Below are 22,205 nucleotides of genomic sequence, written 5' to 3'. Positions count from 1 at the left end.
GATTTTCTCTCCCCCACCCCCTCTGAGTCGCAGGGAGGTTCGAATGCGTACAGGTTTATTTCCTTCCCCCCTTATCCTTCATATCCATCGGTCGGTATTTTCGATAACGATACTGCAGACGACTGCATCGATTTTTTTTCCTCCCGTCCTCGCCACGCTACAGCAGCGCCGCGCAGCCAAGATGGCGACGAGGCGTTTGACGTCATTCACTTCCACGAGCAGTGATGCGGGTTGTCATGGCAACGGGTCGAAGCGGAGAGGGGAGGGGGTCGCTTCGCAGTCATTGGCTGGAGCCTCTGGTCGCCTCTCATTATCATACCGGAGGGAACGCGCCCGGGCGATAGAGTGAAAGGGCGAAACCAGTACAGGTAGAAAATCCTGAGAGTAGAAAAAAATAATAATAAAGAAGAGCGGAGAAGTGGAAACCGGTGCGAACCGAAAACAGGGTTGACTCCGACCGAACCCAGCACTGCCATACGACTTACACGTCGGCCTTCATAATTTCTCGTGCGGCGAACGATCGTTCTCCGAGCAGCAGCAGCAGATTGTGAAGATCTGCTCACCCCCTTTTGTGGATTTTTACCGCCTTCCCGGTCAGGGAGGAGTAGCAACCGAATCTCCACCTAGGGTGGAAGAAAAAAACACCACCAACTTTTCCAGCGAGCGGTAAAAGCTCAAACTCTACGGTTCCTCGAGTTTCCCATGAGGGCCCAAGGACCTACAAGTAGGGTGGTTGATTGAAATCCCCTGGAAAGAAGCCTGCAATGGTCTTTCGTCGCCGTCATCTGGACTTCTCGGCCATCATCATCACCACTCTCATCAGCTGTTGAAAAGTCAGAAAGGGTGCTCGTGCCGCCGGTTCGTTTTTTTGGTTCGCTCTCCAGTGGGTGTGTGGACGCCCTCCTCCCTGTGTTGCGATCTGTGTTGATTCGGCGGCCATCAGCTACGGGTACTTTGAAGGTCGAGGAGCGCACCCTTTTTTTCGGCCATGGGATGTGCAATGAGCGCCGAGGAAAGGGCTGCTTTGGCTAGGAGTAAGCAGATTGAGAAAAATCTCAAAGAGGATGGGATACAGGCGGCAAAGGATATCAAACTGCTCCTGTTGGGTGAGTACGAACGATTCATCTTCCTCTCCTCCATAACAGCGCCCCTCGGCCATGGCTAAGCCTAATGTGGATTGGGCATTGCAGTGAGAAGTGAAATCAGGTGCCTGCTGGCATTGCAGTGAAATAGAAAATCAGATGCTCGCTCATTGAAAACAAATAAGCGAAATGCACACTCGTTCTTTATTTATGCTTTCTTTATTTAAAGCTTTATTTGAAGTCTAATGTGATTGGGTATTGCAGTAAAAAATGAAATCAGATGCCGGTTAAAAAGGAAAAATTATAAATAAAATGGTATATTCCGTCTTTATATTTGTTTTCATTTTATGAAGTTTGATTTTTAAATCTAATGCGAATTGAATATTGCATTGAAAAATGAAAGCAAATATTAGTTAAAAGAAAAAATAATAAGTCAATGATACGTATTCTTGGTTTCTTTTTCTTTTCTATTTTTATTCGTGGTTTGCAAACTTAAAAAAAAAATTATACGAAATGCCTACTGGTATTGCAGGGGAAGATGAAATAAAGTGCCGGTTGGCATTTGGTAAAAATTAGAAAAAAGTTATTTTTTCCAAAAAAAAAAAAAAAAAAAGGAAAAAGAAGCAAAATGCACACACAAGTTTTGACTTTTATATATAAAGAAATTTTTTGCAAAGTATTTAAAACTGTTTTGTTATTAGTGAATTTTTTTTTTGTAAAATTCATCTTGTTTTTGTGGATTTATTATTTTTGCTGAAATAAGATTCTAAATTATTTATATGAACCCTAAGTGGGACTTCAGCTTTGATTAAGATTAATGTGGACCAAAAACTGCAGTAAAATGTGAAATTAGGTTAGCATTATAGCTAAAAAATTGAAGATTTTTAATGGAAAAAAATAATAAAGTAAAATGCTTTTTTTTAAAAAAAATAAGTTGTTTGCAAATGTTAAAGTTGTTTTGCTATTATCAATTTTGTTATTGTGCATTTTCATCTGGAAACAGCAAATTGCATTTAAAATTATTTTTTTTCCCTCCAAATTACTGTATTCATGTGGTGTAAAATATATTGAAGATGATTTTTCAATATAAAACTTAAGCATATCTTACAAACTATAACTGTGCATTAATAATGCATACGCGATTAAAATTGTCTACATTTTATCAAAACAAATATATAATCATTTAATTAGTTACTTTCAGTTCAATTTTCCTTTCTAATTAATTATTGACTTCTCATTAATTTTATAATATAATAGTATATTCAAAAAGGAAAAAAAGTAAAAGAAAAGAGGTTTTATTCATGTAGTATAATTTCTTCAAATTAGTTGTCTATATCTTATGTCGTTATTAAAGTCAACGTTCAATAAAGTAAATAAATAAAATAAATAAATTTTCAGTAGCAACGTAATAAATTTATTGCGTTCTGGTAGAAATAGCTTTTTTACCAGCATTTAAAATGTTAATATTTTTGTGAAATATACAGAAAAATGTTTTTATAAAAAGGCATTTTTTGAAAATACAAGATCATAGTATTAAGTGCACTAATTTTGTAATGCTTAGATTCTTTTAATGCTCATAATTAAATATTATTATAAAAACATAGCTGTATAAAATATTTTGGCATATTTGAACAAATATTACAAGTATTGTACTGTATGAACTTTAAATAATTTTACTAGAGTAAGATATTTTGTTAATGCTCTGTATTAGCTGGAAAATTTTACCCTGCATTGTAAAATAAGATATTATTGTTTTTCTCACTTAATATTGTTCAAATATGAAATTTTTATTTTTTAACTGTGAAAGATTAATAAATATTATGGAAGTAATTTATTTTATGCTGTGGAAAAATTTTGCAATAAAGGGAAATTTCTAACAAAAGTTAATTTAATAAAAAAGCATTTTTGAATATATTTTTTTTAAATTAAAAAAATAGTAAATTTTTTAAAAAAATTTTCCTGGTTCTCCACTTATTTTGTAGATCTGCTATATATGGAAATTTATTATTTATTCTAAGCCACTGATTTTCTTAAAACATAAATAAAAAACAAATTTTTCAGTAAAAATGAAATCTCAGTTCTTATTATTTCTAAACTAGGTATTAATTTCCACTTTTCGATAGTTAAATTTACAATTATTGTGTTATTAAGATTTTATAAACGGGCAAATCGAATAAAAATTTATTTTTTAATTTTCAATTTTTTTAAAAAAATTTTTAACTTTAAAAAGTTATGACTATTGATACATATATATAATATTTTATTAGCATTCATTATGTTTATAATTACTTTTTAATTGAATGAAAATTGTTTAATTTTTAAAAATATGATTACTTTGTGGAATTTTGCTTGGTAATTTGAGAAAAAATTAAATGCATTCATATCATGAGTATGTAATATGTATATGAGTATATATCTTTTCTACTTCATATCATAAGAATGCAGAATTTTTTTTTTAGCATTTTTTTTATTACTAAGCTTTTTTTTAAACAAGAGTAAGCTTAATAATGCTACGTACATTTTTGTATTCCAAATATTTAACTTTTATATTTGTTTCATTACTATTTCAGATAAATTTATTATAAAATGATATTTAGTAAAAATTATTTATATTTAACAAAGACGATATAGACTAAGAATTAGGATTCCATTATTTACATATAAATTTAAAAATAATCTGATTCATTATATACATTAAAAAATAGATGAATTCCTTTCATAAAATTTATATGGCTTATATACATAAGAAACTTATCTACTAAAATTCCAATTATTTGGTAGAAATATAATTTAAATAATATTTTAGGAAATTTTAAAAAAGGATTAAAAGCAATTAATTATCTGACATATAATTGAAAATTATGAATTAGAAAATGGTTTAAATATGGTTTTATATTGCTTTGTTAATTTTTAAGTTCATAAGTATTGACAATCATATCAGCTGTTGATTAATGGTTTAATTTTTATGATAGAAAGAAATGGAATTTTTAAGGGACATTCCTTAAAAATTTTAAAATCATTTCAAGTATTTTAATCATACAATAAAAAAAAAAGAAATACCATAGATATGAAGAGCAAACATAATTGATGGTTGGAAAAATTTTAATTTTTATTGTGAAAATAGAAGCTGTTTGCACAGAGATAAGAAGACACATAAACTTATTACTTATAAAATGTATTTAAACAATTCTTATTGTGCAAAATAGTCGTTTTTCAAAATGTACTTTTGATTTTAATTAGCAGTATATCTTCTCTTGGCAATTATCCTAGTTCTTCTAAACTAAGATATGAAAATACAAAAAAATTACCAAAGAAATGACTGTCTAAACATTTTTGCAATACATTCAACAGATCATTTAGTAGAAAACAGACGTATCATATGTAAAAAGTTTTCCTGCAAGTAATATCTGCTAGCAAAGTAATCGTTTTACAGGGGCACTTCATCATCTGTTCGTTTAGGGAGGCCCGTTCGCGCTCCAATCCGATTCCCCATCATAATTGCTCTTTCCCATCCCGAAATAGATATGCGGGGGAGTAAGAAGTTTTAACGATTAATTTGATGCATCGCATTGTATTTCCTCATAACTATAATACATTTATCTTCTAAAGTAGAAATAGGAGAATCATGTTTTAATGACCAATTTGTGGGGATAATGAAGCCGGTCTCTGGATGTAACAGACTTGATGTCTAATTTGTTATTGTACTTAATCAAAAGGCTTTTAATGACGGTTATGTATAGCAATTGTTCTCTTTAAAATTTTACTTGGAAGATATTTCTTTATAAAAATTAAATTTATTTTATTTGTGAAGATAATGAATTGCGAATATGAATATAAAATTCACTGGAAACAATTTGAAATATCAATCAATCTAGAAGTGTTTTTGAATGAATTGTAAATTATGTTTAATTATGGCTAGAATTCATGCTTTTATATTTAAAAAATATTTAAAATTTTATCTTTATGTATTTAACTTATATTTCTTTTCATATTCTGTAGAAAAGATTTGAAAAAAAAAAAAAACCCTCCTTTATTCGTTTTTGAATTATACATTTAATTTAATTTGGCATACTTTCTGTATGTATTTTTGCACTATATTTATTTTTATTACTAAACATAAAATAAAATTGGAAAATAAATTTAAAATATAAATATTTTTATTCAATAAATATTTAAAATTGCGCTCACAAAGGCAGATATAAAGCAGGTTCTAATCTTCTGCTTAGACAATTGTTGAGAGGAGATATTCTTAGCAATTTCTAAATGATAAAACATATTCAGAAAATTTTGCTATTCATTTTTAATGGTAAGGCAAGAGTAGTTTTTAGTTTATAATTAACTGATACCCTAATTAGTTTATAATCATTATGGTAAAAGGAGCAAATGTTATAAAAATAAGAAAAAAATTAATTTATTATTTGAAAATTTTTATCTAAGTCATTTTTATCATATAAGAATATATAGTTATAATAGAGAAAAGAAGAGAGCTGCATTTATTAGTTATAAAATATTTTTTGAATCAATTTTATATTAGAAAAATGAACTCATATTATAATAATTATAGCTTATAATAGAACTAATAGATAAGCTGATTTCAATATTTATTAAATATTCTTTTTTGTAATATCATTACAACACACAAAATGAATCGGAATGATAGTTAAATTTATTATTTGAAAAATATTATACTTCATGCAGTTTTCGGAGAAAAATGAAATCAATATGCTTATAAGAGAAAAGCAAAGTTTATTATTTGTAAATATTCTTTAAAAATCACTTTTTATTTTACAAAATCAACTAATATTATACAGAGAAGAAAACTAGATTTTTTATTTGTAAAATATTCCATTAATGTACAATGTTATACAACTTTAATAAATAAATAAATAAAAATACAAACTTTTTTTTGTTTTGTTATATCAGAAGTAATTTTGGCTCTCATTTTCTTCTGTTAACTTTCTTTAATTTTTTTTCCAAATAATTAAATTTAAACTTATTCCACGTATTCTTCTTTGTGCACTATCTAAATAAAGAAGCAAAAAATATGAAGCTTAGTCATCATTACTTTGAAGATTCATACTGCATTTGAAATAATAATAAGTTATTCATAAGTGCTGAAATGAGTACAATAAATCTTTCATTTCCTTTTTGGTCTTTCATATCTCTTATAAAGTTTATTAACAGAAAAAAACAATTAAAAAATGTAAAAAAGGAAATAGCTTTTTTTATAAACAATTGAAATGCTAAAAGTTTTATTTTTTATTAATTCAAATTTACTTTAATTTAATAACTATTCCTTTTATCCATTTTTTATGTACCTACATTAATTTTGGTACTGATTTTAAAATTTTACTTATAAATTTAATAGCCAAATTTACTGAATGGTATAATGCATTATTGGATACTAAAGACAAGAAAATAGAATTCTATAATGGAATAATTACAGAAAATGAAAGGATACATAACTGAATTTGGTTGATCTGGCATTATATTTTTTTAGAGGGAGTTCAAAAATTTAACATAAATGAAAAACAAAAAAGAAGTAAAGATGCAAACTAAACAATTTAGCTGCTGTTTGCGATAAAAAAAATTGTTTACATTGGATGGTTAGAATTAAAGTGCTATTGTTCATCTATTGGTGAAAAGAAGATCTATATTGGTGGTATGTATTTTAAACAGAAAAACAAACGGTGCAAAATAAGAGAGAGAGAGAGAGAGAGAGAGAATTCGAAATTCTATTTTGAAACATTGTTTCATAATGATGCTATCATGCTCAAAAGCATTATATATTTTATTGTTCGAGTTTCTGGAACCATACAGATGTACACGATAAATATAACAAGTGTAAGGCTATTAAAATAACATGGCCTAGTGTCTATCATAATCTGATACTTAAACATATATTTTCTTGAATGAACTATGAATATCAAATTATGCATCAGAGATTTAAAAGTAAATAAGCATACCAGTATTCCGAGCAGGCCAGATGGTAGACAAAAGCAGCTAGTACTTGACAAAATAGCACAATTTATCTATGATTACTTACTTTAGAGCATCTGCCTTTTACTAACATCATGATTTACACCAGTAATATGGTTTTGAACTTCAGGTCATTAGAAAAGCAATTTGTTTTGAAATTCTTCATACAAAGTGATTATAATTAAATTAATTCTATTGAAAGCACTGTTGAGAAATAAGTGATGAGAATACTTCATCTAGTGAGTTATATTTCAAAATATATATAAAGAAATAAATAATACAAAAACTTCAAAAATAAAAAATAAAAACTGTACTGGAACTTTGACAAAGTGTTTCAAATATCAGCATAATTGATGAATTGCAAAAAGGTACCGAAGAATAATAGATAAAAGCTAAAAAAAAAGCTATAAAATAAATATATCTATTAAATTAATCCACCAATACCTTAGTTCTATTCATAGGCCAGTTAAATTTTAATTTCATAATTAAATAGTATATAATCCACTACTTCTTTTTTCTTACTTTATCTTGGAAGCCAATATGTTAAAAATGAATTTCAACTATCATCTAGTACTCATCAGCCAGGTCTTGAAGTCAAAGAATAGTCATTTTGTAATTTTTTATATTTTGCTTCTACTTATTTTTGACGTAAAGCGAGGAATTCGATAATAATATGTTTTTTTAAATAATTCACTACATTTTCTAAATCTTTTAATATAATCAACGTGAAAAATTTATTAAAATTATTATTTTTTTACCGATTTTTTAATAATATTTCTAAAAAATACTAAAACCCCAATTTTTTTTTCTGAATTTAATTTTGCTACACGATATTTTAGTCTTGGTATTTTTAGCATAATTTAAATGCGATTTATTGAAATGTAAACATTAAATTAATTTGATTATCAACGATTAAATCAATGTGCATAAGGTAAAAAATGCAAAAAAAAAAAAAAACCCACATCGCATCAGATTTTTTTAAAAATTTTCCTCTTCTTCCATCGATCCCCCTCTCCCCCTAATTTCTGAAGTGCAAATCACTAAAATATAGCGTTCAGACGATTTCGAGATTTTTCTGTACATTGCTTTCTTTGAAAAATAATACTTTAGTAATTTAAAAAAGGAATTTAATAAAAAAATTGCTGTTTTTTCATTAAAAATATTTTTAAAAATTATTTTTGGTTAATAAACTTTTATTTCTGAGATAATGAAGTTGAAAAAAGAAAGAAAAAAATAGAATTCGTGGGAAATATTACTTTATAGGCGAGAAATATTATAATATTATTTTTTTATTATCATTTGTCTATAAAACAGAAATGATACAAATGAAAGTTACCATCATGCGCTTCTATTCCTTTTTTTTGAGAATAGGAATTTTGCGTGTGAAGGTCGAATAAATAAATGACACACAGTAAATCATTGCGAATTAATTTTATTAAGTCCTTAAAGACGAGACGCATAACACAGATCTCTGGAAATGAAATTCTGGAATAAGGATTAGCAACAACAAAATGAAAAATCCTAACTTGTATGCAATAATTCATTTTAAATATGTAAAGTTTCTTTAAAATTCGAATGCAATTTAAAGTAAATGAATTTTTTTTTATTTTTTATATGCAATGTTTTCCTAACTTATATGCAATGATTCAATTTAATTATGTAAAGGTTTTTTTCCTTTAAAATTCGAGTGCATTTTAAAGTAAATGAAATTTTTTATTTTTCATATACAAGACTTTTTATATTCAATTTTTCATATTTCATATCAAAATTTTCATTTACATAATTTATTTTCATACAATTTCTTTATATATGCTATATTTTTCAATGCAAATTTTTCACGTTCATTTTTCATTTTCATATAGAAATTTTCCAGACGTCTATTCTGCGATTTTGATCCTTCTCATATTTTTCTTCTCCCTGAATAAAATAAAAAGTCATTTTGGAATTCTTTTTATCTCACTTTGAATTTTTTACTTTTCTTTTATTTATTTTTGAGGTAAAGCAAAAAATTTCAAAGTAATTTTTTTTCAATATTTTACTAAACTTGCCAAATTTTTTTATATATACTGAACATTATAACTCAAAACTGAGAAAAGGAAGATGAATAAAATTTGACAAGTGAAAAGAGCAATTTAAATGATAATTTGCTTCAAAATTGTAAATATTTTTTAAATCAAATTTTGGACTAAATGTGAATGTAAATACAGTAATTCAAAATGAATGCGATGGCCTAGAAGCCTTTGAGGTGGTTTCCCCGAAATTTTCTCATATATTCTGGAATAAAGATATCATCTTCCTCCATTATGCATAAAATTATGAACTTTGGACAAGACGAATGTTCAAAAATTTTATTTTCTTACACATGAAAATTATAAACTTTGTAATATAGTAAATAAAACTGGTTCTTATTTATTAACTGCATATCAAGGAAGAAAAAGTCTTATGGCCGGCGTCCTGGCATAGGGACAGCGCGTCTTCCCCGTGATCTGGGCGTCCGGGTTCGGACATGGTTGTTCTTCTTCTGTGTTCTATCTGTGAGGTGTGTGAATGTGCACCCTCCCGAAAAAAGGGATTGTGAAAGGGAATGTGACGCATGAAGTAGCTAAGTCGTACTCGGCCCTAGTTGGAGCTACTGTAAAAACAAGAGACACTCACTCGGCTTAAATCGCTGACAGATAACTGTCAGCGGGCTTGTAAAGTGCCATAAGTCACAACACAATAGTAAATCTTATGAAATATTTATCTTTGGCATCATCTAGCGTGCGATCTCCCTGGGTTCGTGTAAAAGAAGATTTTCGTGTACAAAGTAGTACAGAATAGCAGGCGGCTATATATATATATATATATATATATATATATATATTGAAAAAAGAAGATTCTATCAAAATTCTCTTAATATTGACAAAATTTGACTATGTAGTCTGAAATTTTTTATGCCTAGTTTAAAATAATCTGGTCTACTGCAGTTTGCATTGCATATTTAAGAAACCTTTTTTCTTGCCAAAATAAGATTGGAATTCTGTACTTTGTTAAAAAAAATCTTAAGTAGAAGAGAGTTGTATTTTATGATACAGTTGCATTCAGCCACTCCTCTTCTAATTATGAAAAAATCCGGTATTTTTCGGCTATCACGATGCTAATACTAACAAGCGAAAGTATGAAGCAAATTCTAAGTTACTATTTATGCTACATTGTCGCCAATATTTGGCGATAAATACACTTGCATTTTAAGTTGTACTGACTGATACAGTTCTTCCAATACTAACACAAATATGGTTTAATGTCAATACTATTTATTATGACTATTATTTATTGCTATGTTGTCGTCAATATTTGGTGACATCTTAATGCTTGAACTAATTCTCTATTTGACCTTATTAACGATTAGTGCATATTAATTGAAAGTATTGAAATTCCTGATAACAGTTTTAACATTCTTATCTTCACCATCCTATTGCATTGAACTGTAAGATAATTTTTATTTTAGAAATCGTCTGCTTTCGAAATAGATCTCATGTCGAAGGCAATAAATAACTCAGATTTATTTTAGAGTTCCTGGAATTTTTTTGGGTTCAAAAAACTGTTTTCCCACTGAATAAAGTATAACTTTATAGGTGATACATTAAAGATATGTTGCTAATACGTAATATGCTTGTGAAATTAGATGAATGTAATACATTTACAAGGCAAAATAAATTTCTGGCGTTCGATAATCTGTATTCTGTTTCAAGACAAAGTAGTTGCTTCAATTCGTTTAAAATGCTATAACAGTTTATTCTATTACCTCAGGACTTGACCTTCGAGTCGCAAACGGCCCTTCCTACATTCCCTTCAAGGAGGGTTTTTATAGCTTATTTATGCTTCTCCACACCAATAAAAAAATGTTATGACTTTCTTGCCATTTGAATTAATGACTTCTTTGAAAATCACTACTTATTTATGTAATCGCTGAGGAGTTTGGAAAAATGGCTTTGGGACTTCGAAATCAACCATGCAGTTTTGTTCAACCATTTACTGCATGCTTTAAAAATGTCAACAATATTTTTTGTTATGATTCGAATTTTTGCATTAATTTTAAATTTTATGCAATTCGAATTTTTGAATTAATTTTTGCATTAATTTTAAATCTTATATAATTCGAATTTTTGAATTAATTTTTGCATTTTGCATTGATTCAAATTTTTGCATTAATAATGCATTAATTTTGCCTTTTGCAATAAACATTTTTTTCTTATGACTTCAGTTGCTTAATGAGCTTAATGATGATGTTTCAAAATTTGAGAAAGGCATTGAAATAAATTTATTAAACATATTAAAAAAACTTTCAGCCTTGGATGATAAACTACTACCCCCTCAAATTATTAAAGAATTCATTTAATTATATTCTAACTTTAAAATTTGCATCTGATTTAGAGTTTGGTAAGCTAAATACAAAAATTTCTATTGAATGACCAAGAAATGGTATGGAAAATATAAAAAGTACTAAGGAAATGACTTAGTAAACTAAGATTGTATCTAAAGATTAAGTAAGTTAAGATTGTATCTAAATTTTCCTGAATAAACAAAATAAAATTTATGCCTTATATATTTAATAAGGTTAATTGTATGAAAATTGGCCGGTTGAAAATATTAATTGATATAAAAAAGGCAAAAATGAGTTAGAAATACGAAAAGTACAAAAGAAATTTATTAGTAAATTAAATTTTAAAAATGTAATCAAATTTTGATTCAAAAATGAATTGGGGAAAAAAAATGTTTTACATCTAATGAAGTTAATGGCATAAAACACTGGCACGCTGAAAGCCTTCATACCCTCCCCCTCCCCCTGTCACACACACACAAAAAAGAGAATGCACAGTTTAAAACTGAAGTTAATTTAAGGCACAAGCAGAAAAATGTCTTATATCTATTATCTTAATGTCGTATTTCTAATGAAATTAATGAAATAAAATGATGGCAAACTGAAAAAATTAATTTCTATAAAAATGGAAGAATAGATATGAAAAAAAAAACTGTGCCCAGATAAATACAAAAATGCAAAAAGCTGCAATAATAAATTCTATTTTAAAACTAAAATTAGATTTTGATGCATAAATATAAAAAAAAAATGTCTCGCATCTATGGAAATTAATGATCTAGATCCTCATATTTAACTGTAAGAAAGAATTCTAATGCATTATAATTTATATTTAAATTGCAAAAAAATTATTTATTATTTAGCAACTTGTAAAATACATATTTTTATTAGTTATAACATGTAATCTATGAAGGGTATTTTGGCAATAGATGAAAAGACGGGTTTAAGAACACATCTGAAAATAAATTTCAAAACTACTGGAAAAGAATATTTTAAAATCAGTTTTCAATCCATGAAAAAAAAGGTAACCCTTGAATGCTGAAAGTTTGACATTTTAATTTCAATTAATAGAAAAAAAGAATGTTGAAAATTTCATATTAATTTGAAATAATGGAAAAAATGAAAAATGAAAGTTTTACACTTTAATTTTAAATAATGAAAAAAAAAATGAATTGTAATAATTCCCTGTAGTGAAATAATAATTTGCAATCTGTAATGAAGTAATGACCTACAAAAATTTTTACTGTTTCTTTTTATTTTTTTACAGCGGTTCAGATATTATATGCCTATAATATTACAATTTCGCTTAACAATAATTTTATTTTCCCGATCTTTTGCATATAAACTTATAAATATGATTGTTATATACCTTTCCAAGGATACCAATTTATTGGACATAATTTCCTATATTTAATTAATCAAAAATTATTTTAAGCATATTTTATAACAATATATTTCATTTTTGAAGTGAAACTCAAATCGCCTTCTATGTTACTACTAATGTTTACCCCGGCTCAGGAAGATTCAGCTTATTTTTTCCATTTTAGACAGATTTCAGTTAAAAGTATGCTTTTAACGAAATTTTTGAAATTATATTATATTTATAGATAAGAATTTTCATCAGTTCCACTTTTAATTAAAGCTCAAATTTTACATATGATGACAGTAAAAAAAAGAGAATAACTTACCCATTATTTACCATAATGAATAAATCGGCGAAAATATTTTTAAGTAGTACAAGTTCAATATCTATCAAAATTTTAAATATGTATATATATATATATGCTGAGGAGTTTTTAAGACTAAGTTACATAAGATATTTCATTGAAGGTTTTATCTCGGTGATACAATCATTCATCAGAGGCGGCTGATATTAAATAAAAAGATAAAAAATAATTACATCCATTCTTATAATAAATTAGTAAAATTCTTCATATTAAGATTTACAGTAGAAAGTATTAAAAGAATTAATTATTATATTAACATATGCATAGACACACATACTTTGTTCTTTATTATTAGAAATGATTAATTTTAAAGAACAATATATGAGCATTTTAGTAATCAATTTCCTTACAAATATTATCGTAAACATAAGATTTATAGTAGAAAATACTAAAAGAATTAATTATTACATTAGCATATGCACAGACACACATACTTTGTTCTTCATTATTAGTAATGATTAATTTTAAAGAACAATATATGATCATTTTAGTAATCAATTACCTTACAAATATTATAATCGAAACATAACTATTTATTTTTATAAAAATAAACTTTTGAAATAAAATAAAAAAATGTTAAATTTATACTTACTTGGTTAATATTCTATAATTTTTTTTTCACTGATAAACCAAACATCATCTGCGTCGAAATATAAATGAATTCGCATGTAGACAAAAAAATAAAGCAAATTTAAATGAAGTATCTTCTGTTTCTGAAATAGGGTAATTAGTAGAATAACAGACTTATTTATAAATCATATAATTATATTAGAATGGCTTACATTTTTGATTCTTAGTTACAAATAGGAATACTGCATGCAAACATCATTGAGATTTAAAAACGTCTTAAACCCTTTAGTTTTTTTCTACGTGATTTTCTGACTTTTATATTATGTCCATTTAGAAGGGTAATCTTTTCATAAATAGTCAACAACAATTGTCAAAGACTACTTATATTAAAACTTTTTTCAATGCTTTTTTGCGGAAGTGGCGAACTTTTGGTCTTGGGTGTTGTCTTTTCCTCGTTCTACTTCCGGCCTTTCCTAGCACCGGAAAAAGGATTCAATGCAAGACGGTTGAAAAAAATACACTCTTCCATATTATCTTTCTTTTTCAATCGGAATACAACTAAAAAAATAAAATAAAAAAATTAACTGATTCTTAGAATTATTTTCAGACGATATAAATAGTACATGGATTTTACTTAGATATCATAAATGTTTTGTAATTTTTTATGCACTTTATTAAGTAAAAAATATGGCTATTGCGAGTGAAATATATAGGATATACTCGGACTAAATTTATAAATAGAAATAAAGAAATTCAAACTTTTTTTTTATCGAAACATCATGGCGTGATAATGTTGTATACTTGAGTCGTCGTCACACTTTATTTTATTTTTAAAATTTGCTCTTAATTATATAGTAGCGATAGCAAGAGTATAAACAAAAAATGAATTTAAAAATATCGTAACGTGAGAATGTATAAATTCAGTAAAAATGACGGAAAGCATTAAAGTAAAATATGCATAAAAATACTTAAAAAATTTATTAAAATTAAGATAAAATATTGTAAGAAAGTAAAATAGAAGTTACGAAATGATTAAAAAAAATTTAAATTTTAAAATGGTATAAAATGTTTAGTGTAATTATACTATTCGAAGTTATTGAGGTAAAATTTTAACTTATAAAATTTTTAATATTCAGTCTGGAAATACAATATAACTAGATATCTGGAGATTTCATGAAAATGATATTTCGAAATAGATCTACAATTAAATAAACTACAGGACCAAATTTACCTTCATCAGAGTTTATTGTAACTGTCTAAGCCATTTAACATTATAATGGAGTTTAAAATTTCAGAAAATTACACAAAATACTGTAGACAACTTTTTCAAAATATGTTGAATTTCAAATTTGTATAGGCATAATATAAAGTGAACATTTTCTGCTCACTTCTAATCCTTTATTCATAAACTGATTTTCGTATTTTATTTTCCATTATTTTAACTTTAACTCCTTTATTACAGTTTGTTTTCGGTTTAATTTTTATTACTTATAAAAATAAATTTACTTTTGGAAGTGAAGTTAGATATTTAACTAACTTCACTTCCCTTTAAACTTCTGAGCTACTAAATATATTTACCATTCTGTCCCATTGACCAAGAGGGATTTATTTTTGATTTAACATAAATTTCTTGTAAGATGTAGATTGATTAGATTAAAATCATGCAGTATGGCAAAATACTTTTATGACAAGGACCTATAAAAGAAAACACAACCTAACTCGAAAAATTTCTGAATTAATATTCTAGAAACAACAAGAAAAAAAAATTTTCTTTTTTTCTTACGAATTTTTAAAAGATGGCAACTATATATTCATAAGCAATTTGTTTATTATCTGGCGCCTTTGGTAACGAGTCGGTTTAAAAATGTTGATAGTGCTTAATAATTGTTAAATGTTTTGTACGTAATCTGTTGTTTATGAATATCTTAGCAAAAGTATTTTTCAGTAATAACTTATTACAGATTTTAAACATGTGTAATTTTTAAACCTTACACCTGTTCATTGCGTACATGAACCTTACTAGAGAGTTCAAATCCCAAAGCGTAATAACTTCATTCAAAATGCATCTGTCCACTCATCTACTTTTTAAATGTTTTGTTATTTTTCGGACTATTCTATTTCTTAATTCTTATTTAAACTGTGCAAATAATAATAAGAATATTTCTTTTCTAGCATTCAGCAATGGAAGCAATTATACGTTTAAATATTTGCTAAAACAATGAATATAATTGAATTTAATTGCAGCAATGTAATTATATATATATATATATATATATATATATATATATTAGATTTATATATATATATATATATATATATATATATATGACTTTAAAATACTAAAACACAACTGTCATAGCTACTAATGAAAACAAAAAAGGTAATTTTAAATATAATTATTGCAGAACTGTATTTATTGCATTTAATTTATTGCAGAACTGCAATTATTGCATTTTAAAGTCACAGTTTCTCAGCTATTTTTAAAAAGCAATTTTTTAAATTGTGTATGGATTTTATTTATTTTTGGCAACTCCATCACATTTGGAGAAGATTTTATGATGCAAAACAAAACAAAAAAATCTTTTTACATTTTCTATAAAAATATCCGATCAGAAATTGAAATGTCTGAATGCCACCAGACGATAATTTGTCCTCCAGACAATTTTAGCTGATTTCTTTTGCAGTTTTCTGATTAGTACGAGAGCAATGCTTCAGAACTTCTAATGAAAATAAAAAGAAATATTATATACAACTACATCAGAACTATTTGATCAAGAGTTATATTTTATAGAATTGTCTCTTCTAGACATTCTTTGAAAATAGAGATCAAATGTTGTTAGATTTTTCTTTTTCGATCATAGCTCATTTTCTGTTCTTCTGCTTAGTGGTAATTTGTGCTGATGTAAGACTATAATGTTTAATAAAAATGCGTGTATTTGTGTTATTATCAAGTTATTCATTCCTTGACGTTATATTTAATGTTGGTTTAATGCCGTAGTTCCCAACATTTTCTCAGTGGTGCATTCTTGGGAGCTTCGATTTTCATAAAGGAGAGTAGCGTTATATTATTAAAAATTCACGATTTTATTTAAATTTTATTGGTCATACAGTTAAATATTCTTTCAAAGATATAATATCGATAATTGTACAGGGATTCAAGATCTATTAAAGACCACTGGTCTTTCTGCAATAATTGGAAAGAAAAGGAAGAAAAAGTCTGATTGAGCTATCTCACTATTCTTTAAAAAAGTCACTTGTGTATAATTATCTGAGTTTCGGTTTTGAATACAAGATAATATTTACACTAAATTAAGGAAGTTCAGATCTTTTTGATCCTATTTGCTATTTTTTTTATTTGTGAGAAGGCATTTTTTTTTATTTGTGCAAGATAAAGCAACTGATGTCATAATCGATAGCAGAGTCCAATTTCATTCGACGGTTTGAGAAAAATTATAGTGTTCAACAGGTTCACCCAACCCATTGTTTATTATACCTATTAAAATTTGTTCAATAAGATTATGTGGTCCAAAAGGCGCTTTTGTTTATTTTTATATGACGTACATAAAAATAATTGAATAACTTGAAGAAGATGACCTTGAAAAAATCTGATATATTTATATTAATCAGATTTTTCAAGGTCATCCTTTACAAGATATTCAATCATTTAATTACTGAATATCTTTCTCTATACACACACACACACACACACACACACACACACACACACACACACACACACACACACACACACACACACACACACACACACACACCACACACCACACACACACACACACACATATATATATATAATTTTGAAAATTTGATTAACATATTGGATGTTTAGAATATTTATAGAAATTAGGAAAAATATAAGAGTTTTTAACATTCAAAATGTGATTGGTAATTTCCAGAAAACTTCTTAATGATATCAAAAACCACATAGATTATGCTTATGGTAACATTTGAAATGAAATTATCTGGATCGAAAATAAGAAGTTATTTCTGTTGGTATTTAATTGATAATATTTGAAATTTATCTTGAAAAATTAGGAAAAGTAAAATATATGTATTTTCGTACGATCTAAATGCTGCTGTGTTTAATTCATGCTCGCACTTCAAAATAATTGAATCTTGGACAGTAAATGTCTCTTATCACAAAACAATAGACGATTCAGTATTTTTGTATCATAAGCAAAAAGGAATTTCGCCACATTAAAAAGCATCATGATGGTTTTTCTATTGAGTTTAACATTAAATTACATGCTGGAATACATATCACATCAGTTCACACATAACGTTAGAATATATAAGATGAAGAATGTTTATGCATTATGTAAGAAAATTTTTTTGTAATATTCTGATTAATAAATCAACTAGGAAAAAATTAAATAATATTTCAAGAAATTTAATAATTTAAAGCCTTTGTGGTCTTTTTATAATTTTAAAACCATTATTGAGTTTAGTGATATCTGTCCATAAAAAATATAATGAAAGTCGTACTCGAAATCTCAATTAACCCTTTAAAGGGCCATTTTTTTCTAGTTGTATTATGTTAAAATATTTTTAGGCTTGAAATTAGAATAAGAAAAGGGATTCATTTAGCTTATTAGATAAATTTAATTTGATTAATTAATAGGTTAATTAATAATTAAGTAACAAATCAAGACACATCATTTTGTGTAAGATAAAGAACTGAAGCCTCTAAGTTTCTTTCTTTCTAAAAAAATTTGTCAGAACTTATGCCAACCTACATAAATTCATACAAAGATTGATAAATTTGGTGGGAAGCATACTTCCCACGGCCCTAGAAAGGGTTAAAATTTTTATAAGGAAGAATTAAACACACTTAAAAACGTACCGATTTACATACCTAAATCGGTAAAAAGAATCTTACAGTCAATCTGTGAAAATTATTTTTTTTCAGAAATATTAAGACTATTTAATTTTTATACTTTAAAAAAATTGCTTCATATGATTTATTTCTTTGTTAAATGGTATTTCTATAATACTTATGAATTTTACGCTGTCTACATGAAGATATTCAAATTTCTTTGCGAGCAATTATTTGAGGGTTTTTAGTTAATATTATCAACTGAGACTTCAATTAAATAATATAGAATTAAAAAATATGTAAACATTTTGTAACTGAGACAGCTTGATTTGTCCATATCTCTTCTTATTGATTTGCCCTCCTATTTCATTTTGCAATTTGATTATTATTTTTAAGGATAATTAGAATTTTTATCACTACCAGAATGGAAATTTTTTAATTCCATTCTCATTGTATTTAGTATTTTATTTTATTTCACTTTTTATATTTGTACAAATCGGATTCTGATTTGTTATTGATTATTCATTCTCACCTTTTGATTCTTCAGGATTTAGAAATTTAGTATATTGTTATTTACTGTTGATGAAATTATACAATTTCATATTTTAATTATTTATTCCTTATTTAAATTAATTAAATTTTGATTCGATAAATATGGCTCCACCTGTTAGTGAATTTGAGAAAAATATGATTTCTGGTTCAACAGTCTTTAAAATAATAGATTATAAATTAAAAATCATTAAATAATGAAAATTTGTACTCTTTAGTACAATAGTAAAACTATGTTTGAAACAAATTTTTTTAATGTTTGTTTGAAAGTAGTTTTAATTTAATAATTTTTTTTTATTTCAAAATCTCTTCGAACTAATAATATCATTTAAATAACTGCTACATGATTTCTGTATTGCATTCTGTAGATTGATCAATAATTATTATTTATTTCAAAGGATGTTTTTGATGTTTTTTTATTTCGTAAATTCCGTTTCATGAATCATAATGATGAAATTTTTTAAATTTTCCCTATTGTGTTTTATAGTTTTAGTTATTTCAAATGTTCAGTTTCGTTAGGGAGTTCTGAAAATTAGGAAGCAAGTGAAATATATATAAAAAAAAGTTTTTTTCTATTTTAATTTTATGAAATAAAACATATGGAGATAAAACATTTATCACCGTATGTCAAATTTTATTTCATCAACATAAAGGCAAAATAAGTTTTCTTTAAGAATATAACTAAATTAATCAGAAAAATGAGTTACAAAAATTCAATTTATTTTTTGGCTTTGGTACAAAAACTTCAACGTTCGTACGTTAACTCAAAGAATGGTCTTTTTATTTTTATTGCTCCTTTTTGTTTAAGTTGCTCGTAGAAAGAAGTAAGTAGTTTAATCACATTTTGTTCGAAAACCATTTGTTTTTGCAGCAGGAAAAAAAAAATTTAATATGGTTTCTTGTATCAAAGAAAAACAGTTATTAACTGAAATTAATTCTTTTGGTTACTAATGGGTGCAGCTCATCATTGAAGTTAATTTACAAACTGTTATAATCGATCATATTCATGTTCTTTTCCGAATACTGTGGCTATTATTTACGAACAATTTTTCTGCGCATAGACGTGATTTGAAGTGTGTGAGAGTAGCACTTTTCGATACTGATTTTTGTTTTGTTTTACATAGAACGATTTTTGTTTTAATTTCAAACTGTATATTGTATGTGCTTGTAGGTCGAATAAAAATATAAATTCCTAGTCCTACTTCATCTGCTATTTCACCTGTATTTTGGAGAATTCTAAAAGGGTCGGCGCATGCGCAAAAATGTGAAAGCTTTCTATATCTGAAAACAGACAGTATATACTTTCATATGCACGCTGTTTCACACATTACTTAAATGTAATGGAATTAAATTAATTTAAAAGTGATGGATGCAATAAAAATTGATCTACCTGAAAGTGAGAATTAAAAATAAAATTAGGCCTAAAAATGAGAAATGCAAGACAAATGGCAATTTTTAAACTGAAAAGGACAAAGAAAATTCCCTTCAATATTTATTAATTCTCATGAACAAATACGCAAACAATAAATTAAGTAATAATAACTGTTATTAAAAATTTGTAATAATATTAAAAATATTAATTTCTTGATTGAAAATATTGCATAAAGGCCTTAAAATGAATTCACATAATCAAACGCGCTTATTAAACGAACGAAGAGAATTCATAAACAATTCTTTGTTTTGAATTCATATTAATCTAAATAATAGAAAATTAAAAGAACCAGGAAAAAATTATAACGAATTGCTGACGAATTCGAATAAGTTGAATTCCACCGTATATAAATATAATAAAATTGAGTTAATTTAAACATCTATGATTCTTTTTATTTATTTAAAAAAACAATTTAGTGATAGTTTAAATAGTTCTGCTGAATATTGATCCGAATAAATTTTATTTAATAAGTTCAATCTTAAAGATCAACTATGAGTTAAATAGCAATTTATTGTGATTTCTTTATATTCATTTTTTTGTTTTATATATTTATAATTATTAAGATTGATTATTCTTCATTTTACCAAAATTATTTAATATTCAAACAGCATTTAATTTTTTTTTGCAATGGAAAAGCATTTTCAAACTTTATTGGGAACTATTTTTTTTTTATTAAAAATGTTTCGTTTTTATCTTTTAAACTGTGAGTGATGCTTTACTCTTTTTTTGTATAAAATCATAAGCTTTTGTAAAACGCTATTTAGTGCAGCTTTCATTTACAGACTTTAATATATTGACAAAGCAGCTCATTGTTATTTATAATAAACGCTGCTACAACGTAGCTTGCTGGATTGTATTTAGTGGCTGACATGCGATTTTCACATCATCTGAGGCATAATTTTAATGATGTTTTACTGAAAAAAAGCAATAACTTTCCAAGGGTTTAGCGAATTTTATTAATTATAAATTTATCGCCGTCGATATGCAAGTTCTTCCATATTTTGTTATTTGATTTATTTAAGATTACTTATCAAAATTAAAACCAGTCGGAGAATTCTTCCTTCGACTGTCTTATATATTTACAAAATATGTAAGAATCAAGTGTGTTAAATATGTAATTTAGCGAATTAAGTATTCTTTTAGTGTTTCTCTCTAAATCAGAACAGATTTAAAATTTCAGAAAAATAACACTTACATTAAGAAAGACACGAGAAAGTTTCAGGGAGATCTGACCTCCTGACTTGCCATCGAATTCACATGTACCAAAAAAATCAGATCGACAGACAGTCAACTAGTTCATGGTTTTTATTTAAATTTTAAGGCATACTTACAATTATAGTAATAAAAATAATCGCCATATTTTATCTATTTAGTTCTTTATATTTTTGATGTATTATGTTCTCATACACGTGGACAAATAGATATACAGATTTGATGAATTTTTACCCAGATAAAATGAAATATAGGAATTGGAAAAAAAGGTCATAACAAACTTCATTTGTCCGGTTTTCTGTGCTGTTAAGTTATCGTGTTTAAAGACAGGCAGAAATAATTCCAACATTTTTTTTTCTTCCAATTTCTAGAAAATGCAAAATGTGGAGATTCATGGATTTAAAATCTCATAATCTTACAGTTTACATCGACTCAATTTTTTTAATGACTCCACTCGACTTTT

The 22,205-nt window shown here is 26.4% G+C and overlaps 1 protein-coding gene across 1 annotated transcript in view; it reads left to right on the top strand.

Moving 5' to 3' along the window:
• Positions 1-311: 311 nt before the first annotated feature.
• LOC129971502 (guanine nucleotide-binding protein G(o) subunit alpha) overlaps positions 312-22,205 on the top strand; it is a 141,721-nt gene continuing 119,827 nt past the window's right edge. Inside the window, exon 1 of the mRNA XM_056085330.1 lies at positions 312-1,106. Within this exon, the coding sequence (XP_055941305.1) occupies positions 989-1,106 (118 nt within the window). The 5' untranslated portion in view covers positions 312-988. The remainder of the gene's footprint in view (positions 1,107-22,205) is intronic.

This window comes from Argiope bruennichi, chromosome 6, assembly GCF_947563725.1.
Source record: "Argiope bruennichi chromosome 6, qqArgBrue1.1, whole genome shotgun sequence".
NCBI classification, from domain to species: Eukaryota; Metazoa; Arthropoda; class Arachnida; order Araneae; family Araneidae; genus Argiope; species Argiope bruennichi.
The sequence above is the reverse complement of the archived record's forward strand: the minus strand, read 5'-3'. Positions and strand labels throughout refer to the sequence as shown.